Source organism: Drosophila sechellia, chromosome 2R, assembly GCF_004382195.2.
Source record: "Drosophila sechellia strain sech25 chromosome 2R, ASM438219v1, whole genome shotgun sequence".
Lineage (NCBI taxonomy): Eukaryota > Metazoa > Arthropoda > Insecta > Diptera > Drosophilidae > Drosophila > Drosophila sechellia.
In genome coordinates this window covers 5360461-5368647 of record NC_045950.1, presented here as the reverse complement: position 1 = coordinate 5368647, position 8187 = coordinate 5360461, and the positions used below count along the sequence as shown (strand labels likewise).

Sequence of the window (8187 nt, the reverse complement as noted above, 5' to 3'; positions counted from 1 at the left end):
AACAGGGAATAGGTCTGTTGCAATTTACAATTCCAACATCTCATTTCAAAGATTTTTTTTATTTGTTCCATTGTATTACTTTTTCATTTAGTACTAATAAAAAAAAAAACCTTTTTCCTAAACAAAAGTAACTAAACCCCTCTGAAAATATGGCAACTACGCCCGTGAACAAAAGTAAAAGTTGTACTGGGACTGCCAACCTGTTCGAGAAGTGAAAAACAGCTGATTGGCGCGAAATTCAAAATGCAACTACAAAATAATTCCAACTACTTCGTGTTGTCTTAAGCCATTTATTCTCATTTAAGTCAATCCTTAGCTAATATACGTATACAAACTACTGGAAAATATAACATACTTAGAGTGCTACAATACAGGTCAACGAATTGTGGCGTATTAAGTTAACTTAACAGGCCAAGTCTAATTCTTTGGGTCGCCTAAAGATTATCGTAGGACCTTACATTTAAGATCTCTGCGGCGGCGATTTATGGCGAATCTAGAAGATCAATTACGGAATCCTCTTTGGCCTTAGCCATACAGTTTTCGTCATTATCCTCTGCAAGTAAAGAAAAGGTTTCGGGAGGGCTCAATTAGAAACGGGATGCTGAATGAAAAATCAGTATAAACTTAAAACAGTGCTTGACCCCCGTTGGTAAATAAAACGACAGGTCTTGGTTGAAAATTGTTTAATCGTATAGTTAAAGTACACGTCTCCTTGTACATTGATTTCATATTTGTTCGTTCAGATATTTAGGGGGGTTTGCGTGGTCATAGTCAAAGCATTGTTCAATTAAAAATCTTAACATATAAATCCGTAGTGGTACGGTTTGAGCTTAAATACGCCAACAAAGGCCAGGGAGGTCATATAAACTGAGCGTCTAGCTGGACGACATACATAACATACATAATCCGTCATTTCCAATCGATTTGCATTGATAAAAACACCTTCGATTGCTTTCAATATTATGGACCTTTAATTCCATATGCCATTCCGCCCTGTCTTGCAACGTAACTTAAATGCGAGGCATGCAGCACTCTCCAACTCCACACAACACCGCCTCCAATCCGTACAGAATCCGTAGTTTAACTAAAATAACTTAACTACTTTAAATTTTGTTACCGCGACTGGCCGCCGCCTGGCATGCATCCTTTCGTTTCGTACTTCTCGTGTCCATTGCGCTGACCGCTTCAATGGAAAATAAATTAATTGCGTTTCCTATAGTAATTGCTAATTAATGCTGGTGCTAGTTTGTGTGTTGGTAATATCTAGGAATATTTCAGTTGCTGTGTGGTGTGGCGTGTGTTGCTGAGAGCACTGGCAAAGCGTAACACAACTAACTACTCGAGACGACACGAATTAAAGACACGGGACGTAAGCAAAGTGTTTTGGGGTGAGCCAACTGAAAAAAGGGGCAGCAACAATCTGGCCGATGGGGGAGCACTTGGATTCACTCGGGAACAGGGGAGCCTCTCCTACAAAACCTGTCTGTACTGCCTGCGTCCTGCAACACAAGAATTACAAGCATCAGTTGGTGGCTCGCGATTGAGAGAGTATGAATAATGGAGGTGATGCAAGGCGAATCGAACGCCGAAGAATAGCCTCTGAGGTAATATGTGGCCGTGTGCCACCGGAAGTGGAACCGAAAACAAAAACTGGACGGGCCAAAATAGGGGCCATAACAGTGAGAGATGAGACCGCGAGCCGTGAGATGTGCGATTAATGTGTGTGGGATGTTCTGGGGGTTCTGCCTACGGGCCGGCATTCTGGCTCTGGCCGGAGGACGCCGTGGCAGCTGCAGCAGCCGCAACCGCAGCCAGATCCAACAGTTGGAAGTGCTTTTGATCCGCGACCGCAGCAGCCAGGGATTCCAGGAGGGAGGCATGGACGGCTGCCGCCGCTGGCTGCTCGTGCTGTTGCTGCTGCAGTTGCTGCTCTGAGACTGGCTGCTTCTCTGGCGATTGGCGGCTGGCCTGCTGTTCTGGGGATTCTACGAGTTGCATCGGCGGCAGCATGGACGGGTCACACAAAAAGATCAGGGGAAGAAGAGAAAGAGAGAGAGAGAAAGAAAAAAGACAAAGAAATGCACAAGTTACTTGAATTAGTTTAGTTATTATCATCATATAACCTTGGGGTTAGGTTAACACAACAACAATCGGAAAAGAGGCTCTCAACAAAAACCTTCACTAACAAACTGGCATTATTTATTAAAATTATCACTTAAAATAAGAGTACATATCGTGGAATAATTTAGATTCGGTGACAACACAAAATACATTGAAAATGAACTAGGACAAATGGTGGTATAAAACCGAAAAATACTCTATAAACTTTGCTTAGCCGACGTTTGGGCGCCTTGAGCTCTCTGGCTTGGGTTTTCTGTAAGAATGTTCTGATTAAGTATGGGATTCTTGTTCCAAACCCGAACCACTTCACAATCGATCGACGGAAAACATACCGTGGGCGCAGCCAAACTCCTAAATGAACACGCTTGTAAAGCTCCTCCGCTTTCTGAGGTTTCTTAAAAACATTACCACCTACAATACAAGCAACGAAAGCGGAAAGAGTCAATTTGTTGCCTACTTACTCTATACAAGTTTTGGCTAGGGGATTTTATGAAATGTACGGAAACCTTTTCGATGCTGGGCTTCGTAGATCTAGCACAAAATAGCATGATAAATAGCCCTTCTGGTCGCATTTTAAAACATAAACATATGTTTGTACATACTACATTTAAAAATGGGTTAATTTGAACTGGGTGAACTCATACTAAAATCGTGGGAATCGGGGACCTAATTATATTCGAATAACAATAAGTGATGATGAAAAGTCAGAATCATACGTAATATCTATGTAATTTTCATTTGGGACAATGTGCATACTCTTTCGAATTATTGCAGTTAAAATTTTCTAATATTATTTAAGACAATTGATGCACCAAAATAATACTTTTACGTTAAATGATGTCCTAGAGCTTTGCCGTAAAAAGTGAACCGAAAACTAAATGCCTTGAATTTGTTAGGATTTCATTCCTCTGTCTGAGTTATTTGTGCTGAAGCGTGGTTGAGTCAGTGTATGTAAATGGGATGTGTATGGATTCTTATAACTACTTTACCCTAGGGTCTACAATTAGCAATTTGTAAACATAAAGATTTCTTGGCTATACAGAGATATAATTCTCGTTACTGGCTTATTGCAAAAAGGGATCCAACGTACCGGATTGCTGGGGCTGCTGTGCCGGGGTGTAGGCACGTTGGCCGCCACCGCTGCCGTTCGACGTGGAACTGGCGACGGCTTGCTTGGCGGGCGGACGACGCTTAGCCAGCGGCATGTCGTCGTCTGAATCGCTTAACGTTAGGTCAACCTGTTGCACAGACAGAATACAGTCATATAATAAAACAGTTTTGTAGGTTGTAGATTGGAGCTCTCTACTTACAGTTTCACTGTTTGACGTTGATGTGGGCTGCTCGTCCGGTGCTGGGGACAAATCCCTCTTTACTGGCTTGGCGTCGTCCGAGATAAGTTCTGATAATGGCCGAAAAACTTGATTAATGGCAAAACAATTTAAAAGTTTGCGTGTGGAGCGATTACCTATGTCATCCGATATAACCTCAACCTTTTGGGCGGGCTTTGAAGGCGTATCAAGGATCTGCGTCTCGCTCCGTAGTCCTGGTGTGCTCCAAGATCCATCCTGATGAAGTTGAATCTCAGTATCATCACTCTTTAGAAGCGACGAGCCCAACACCTCCTGGAAGTAGCTGGAAAACCGAGTTTAATTAGTTACCAATATATGCCAAATATATTGACATTTCTTACCCATCTATGACCAGGTTGTCATAAATGGCCGGCTTGTCGCATACAGGGCAGTTCCACGTGGGCTTACGCTCATTCATTTGCAGGTAGAGACTGGCATCGAAGCATTGCAGATGCGAGCAGGTTGATGCTCGACAAGGCAGCAGCATTTTCATCTTGCCCAACGGGCAGTTAAGGGAAACCTTCAGCATAGTGGTGGCTATTTCGCAGTCAGCATCCTCAGTCAGCTTCTCTTTGACTGTAAAAATATGTGTTTATTATTAAGGTTGCATCATTGGAGAACAGGAAACTCACTTAAGCCTCGCGTGTAGTCCGCTGGTTTTACGCCCTTCGTCTTCATTCGCTGCAAAAGCTGTGTTGATGTGAGCTTCTTTACCAGGTATACGGCCAGGCAGTAGCTACGCGTGTAGTCCGGACACCACTGCACTGTTATGGTGTTGGTGACGGTAGGCGACAGCTTTACATTGGACGTGACATTAACGGGTCGCGGCGGACGCTTGGGCTCCACATTTGGTCGGTTTGTAGGAATGACATTCTGCAGGGGAATAAGGAGCAGGATATTATACCAGGTCATGATTGGATAATCACTTAATACTTACAGGCAGCTGGCAGAGCTTGTTGTTCACTTTGACGTTTACGTTCGGCGGGAAGCAGTCCTCCTGGTCGCACGAAGTCTCCACCAGGCAAAAGCGCAGTTGAACCTGAATGGCGTGCTCCACCTTGGAGCTGTTGCGGATGTCGCGATTAGAGGCAATCTCTGTGGCCTGCTGCGGCGTGAGTGTGAAGTAGAAAGGCACCTCTTGGACGCGCTGAGTGTTGCGTGGCACCAGAGTTGAAGGCTTGATCAGCGTTCCGAGTACATCATAGAAGGCTAGCTTTTTAAGCCGCACATCAGGGTGAATAGGCAGCTGACTGTTGATGCTGTGTGTGTGGAGGAAGGGTGCGCCGCCGACCACATTCATCTGGCCGCCGGGTACCTGCACGCCTTGACCGCTGCCCACGAGGCCCACCGGATTGGGCTGCACGGTGGGCGGCAGCTGGATGTGCGAGTACATCCTGGTTGGGTCGATGTACTGCAGCGTGGCGTTTTGCTCCTGCACGGACTGGGCGTAGACTTCCTGGACCTTCGGGGCAAGCAGTTCCAAGTTGGTGCGCAAGAACGAGAGGATGCGGCTCTGCAGGTCGGTTTTTCGTCCAGCGAATGAGATGTTCAAAAACGACAGGATTTTTTGCAGCTCGACCACTCGAAGCATCTGCACCATTTGCTCACATTCCTGAAGAGACGGAAATGGCATGGCGAACAATGAAAATGTATTTCGGAAAATTGGGAAGGTGTCTATGTCCAAATAGCGGGACTTAGCACCAAGCGTCCGCACGAACACACACACAAGCGCGCTCTATATGCAAATATCGCGTTTTCGCACATATGTACACATGCGTATGTCTTGTGCGGCTTTATGCAGAATCAGAAATTCGCTTTACATTATATGCCAAGCAATTGCTTGACAGGCGCACAAAAGCCAGGCTTCCACATTTTTCCCATCTGTGGATCATTTACTGGTCCGAAACTGCCGCATGCCACCAAATCATTACCTAGATGCTCAAACATGGCGTTCTCGCAAAAAGTTTCTTTTCGTGGAACCAATCGGCTTTCAGTGGCTTTTAACGTTGGAATATGCAGAAATTTCAGTAAGGCTTGTGTTCGCCACTGGCGGCCTTCCTTCTTTCGCAAATTGCGCTTAAACAAACTACCGTTAAAATGCCCCCTTTTTTTGTCACACGAATTTTGTTTTGTCCGCACGGTCTGAAGAAATATGGCGGATGATAGTGTTGCGAAGCGCCGGCAGACTTGGCTGGCAAATCACTCTGTTCGTGGGTGGGGAAGGGTACAGACACCACTTTTTCTGCGGTCACACTGCTTATCAATAGCCATGGATGGCCCCCATATTTATGAAAAATTCTTTGGACTGAATAAACTGGGACTGGCGGAAACTTACCTTGTACTTGCTGGTATCAAAGGGATTAACTGCTATTGGCGCTGACGATGTCGATTGGTGCCCGGGGCTCGAAGATGTTGCGGCATTTTCCGCCTGCGTGCGAGCCGTCTGCGAGCGGGTCTTTCGCATCACTGTTATTTTCTGTTCACGGCGGCGTTAGGCGTTCGGCAATTGAAGTCGCGGACTCGTTTGCATTTGCCTGGGACGCGCACCTCACATAAAAACAAGCAATTGCCGCTGTTTTTCAACGAATGTGGAGAAACAAAAATATTCTACGCGGCGTCGTCGCGGTGGGCCGACTAGAGTTGTCACTATCGATCGACATTGCGGAAATCCCTAACGCATGGCAGAGTCTTGTCTCACGCAGCCCGAAAATGTCCTAACGCGTGCGTTTGTTTACTTTGTTAGCAACCATTACTTTCGTAGATTCCTAATTCGCTAGGCATTTATTTAATTGTACAAATATGGGTCTATCTATGCAAGAATTGTATAAAAGGGGCCCGACGCTTGGCGGGGGCCTAGAAAAAGTCCATATCCCCGCAATTGACGTCCAGAAAGTCGTGGTCGTAGCTGATTAAATCCTTTAGCGGCGCTCCCTGAGCCGCCGCCGCTGCTTTGGATGTGGAGGGAAGTTCCGCGTTGTCCACAAGATTTATATTGATCTCGTGGGTCCTGTACTCAGGGCTGTCCTGCTCCTGTTCAGCACCAACAGGGGAGGGTGGTGGGTTGGACACTGAAATAGTCAAAATAGTCAAAAAGGAGATTTAACAACAATAATGGGATCTTCTTACAGTTGCCCGGTTGCTTATCTTCCCTTTGCTCGTCGCCCTGCATGTAGTACTCCTTTCGCTGATTTAACGTGGGCAGTTCCGTAACCTGCTTGCTGAGGCACTTCTTCAACTCCTCCACCTTACGGTCCCGCATCAACGTTTCGATCTGCTTTCGCGACTTGCTCAGACTATGGCGATCCTCACTAAAAATGCGCTTCTGCTGTTCCTGAGTGATGTTATCGTGGTGCTTTAATAGGAACAGGAATACACCGCCTGGTGTACGTCTCCGTTTGCCGTTCTGTTTCGAGGTATAGTGTTAGTATATTCAGGGGAAGATCCTTTACTACTCACTTTGATCATCATGCCACCATCGGCTTCAATGCGCTGAGTTTCTTTGTATAGCTCTAGGCACACATCTATACCAAGGACCTCCACGACTCGAACTGGTAAAACTGGTATTACTCACTAAGTAGGGCATTATTTATTTCACATACTCACCAAGTAATTCGTCCTTTTCCTCGTACAGTTTGCTGGCCATTTCGGTAGCCACATCCGAAGGATCTCTCTCACCCACTTCGTTTAAGTCCAGAATGTGTCTGGGCTCGCAGAAATCGGAAGATCCGCTGGCCGAAGATGACCCACGACGTGACCGGTGACCCGTTCTACTCTTGACCAAGCCACGCTGTTGATTCCCGGCGATGGGCCGACTAGAAGGTCTTCCCCTCTTGTGAGCTGGATGGGAGAATTCGCCGCCGTCCTCCGAAGAGTTTGAGAGTCGCCGCTTCAGACTGTTCTCGCCGTTCAGCCGGTATCGCAATGAAAAGTCATAGTTTTCCACATTTCGATCCCGACCGCTTCGGGTAACGTCGCAGCCACGCATATTCTCGCTGAGCGCATCCTCTTGCAGGGCAGAAGCCCACACGTTGTACTTCTTGAAACGGGCTCGATTCGGTTGCATTTCGGCATCCGTGGGCGAAACGCGTCGCATCACCGTGCGCCGAATGCGCTTTTTCCGCTTCTTGTGGCCACCGGGTCCGCTGGATTCCGTACGCAGCTTCTTGATGCACCCGTCCTCGGAGGATTCGGCAGTCGAGGAGTCGCTGTTGCTTTGTGACTCGTCCTCCAACGCAGTCTGGATCTGATGGCAGGTGGTAAGGGGACTGGCCACCTTCTCCGCACCATCAGGTCGCTGCAGCGGCGTGTAAACGCCATCATCGTCGCTCTCCGATAGCTGAAAGGTCGACAGAGATGGTCATTGGATGCTCAATGGTCTGGGTGCTAATGGTTACCTCGCCGTCCTCCAGGTCAACGTCATTTGCGTGCAGTTCCATCATTTTTGTTCTGGCGAGTCGAGAGAAAATCTTCGCCCAAAGTGCAGCTGTTTGTGCAACACTGAGCGGAAGAGTGACCATACTTACTGTGGATTACTTGCTGCATAGTTATGTTTATATTATTATACTATTTAATAGTGCAAAGATGTAATTGAATTAGATCGTGTTATATTTAACTTATTAACATGAGCAGCGTTACTAGATGTTACTAGACAAATTAACTTAGTTTATTTTGAATAATTTAGTACTTGGGGGATGGGGATGAACAACATTGCTTATAT

General features: G+C 46.4%; 2 protein-coding genes across 9 annotated transcripts; both read right to left on the bottom strand.

Annotated features, from left to right (window-relative positions):
• Positions 1–260: 260 nt before the first annotated feature.
• LOC6608301 (E3 SUMO-protein ligase PIAS1) lies at positions 261–6116 on the bottom strand. Of its 8 annotated transcripts, XM_002033002.2 has the most exons (9): positions 5806–6114; positions 4408–5082; positions 4103–4343; positions 3812–4046; positions 3587–3753; positions 3432–3520; positions 3212–3359; positions 2454–2532; positions 2088–2374 (listed from the first exon to the last, which is right to left on the bottom strand). In XM_002033002.2, exons 1-9 carry the CDS (start codon positions 5932–5934, stop codon positions 2332–2334), a joined length of 1806 nt encoding a protein of 601 aa, XP_002033038.1. In that variant the 5' UTR covers positions 5935–6114; the 3' UTR covers positions 2088–2331. The 8 variants fall into 8 exon arrangements, with proteins under 8 accessions (XP_032570683.1, XP_032570680.1, XP_032570684.1 ...); XM_032714792.1 differs by lacking the exons at positions 2088–2374; positions 2454–2532 and adding an exon at positions 261–553; XM_032714789.1 differs by lacking the exons at positions 2088–2374; positions 2454–2532 and adding an exon at positions 669–1985 and having other exon boundaries at positions 5806–6115.
• Positions 6117–6219: 103 nt separating this feature from the next.
• Positions 6220–7977, bottom strand: LOC6608300 (phosphorylated adapter RNA export protein). Its single transcript, XM_002033001.2, has 5 exons — positions 7865–7977; positions 7074–7806; positions 6927–7018; positions 6597–6873; positions 6220–6538 (listed from the first exon to the last, which is right to left on the bottom strand). The coding sequence occupies exons 1-5, from the start codon at positions 7907–7909 to the stop codon at positions 6324–6326; spliced, it is 1362 nt and encodes a 453-aa protein (XP_002033037.1). The 5' UTR covers positions 7910–7977; the 3' UTR covers positions 6220–6323.
• Between the last annotated feature and the right edge of the window lie 210 nt (positions 7978–8187).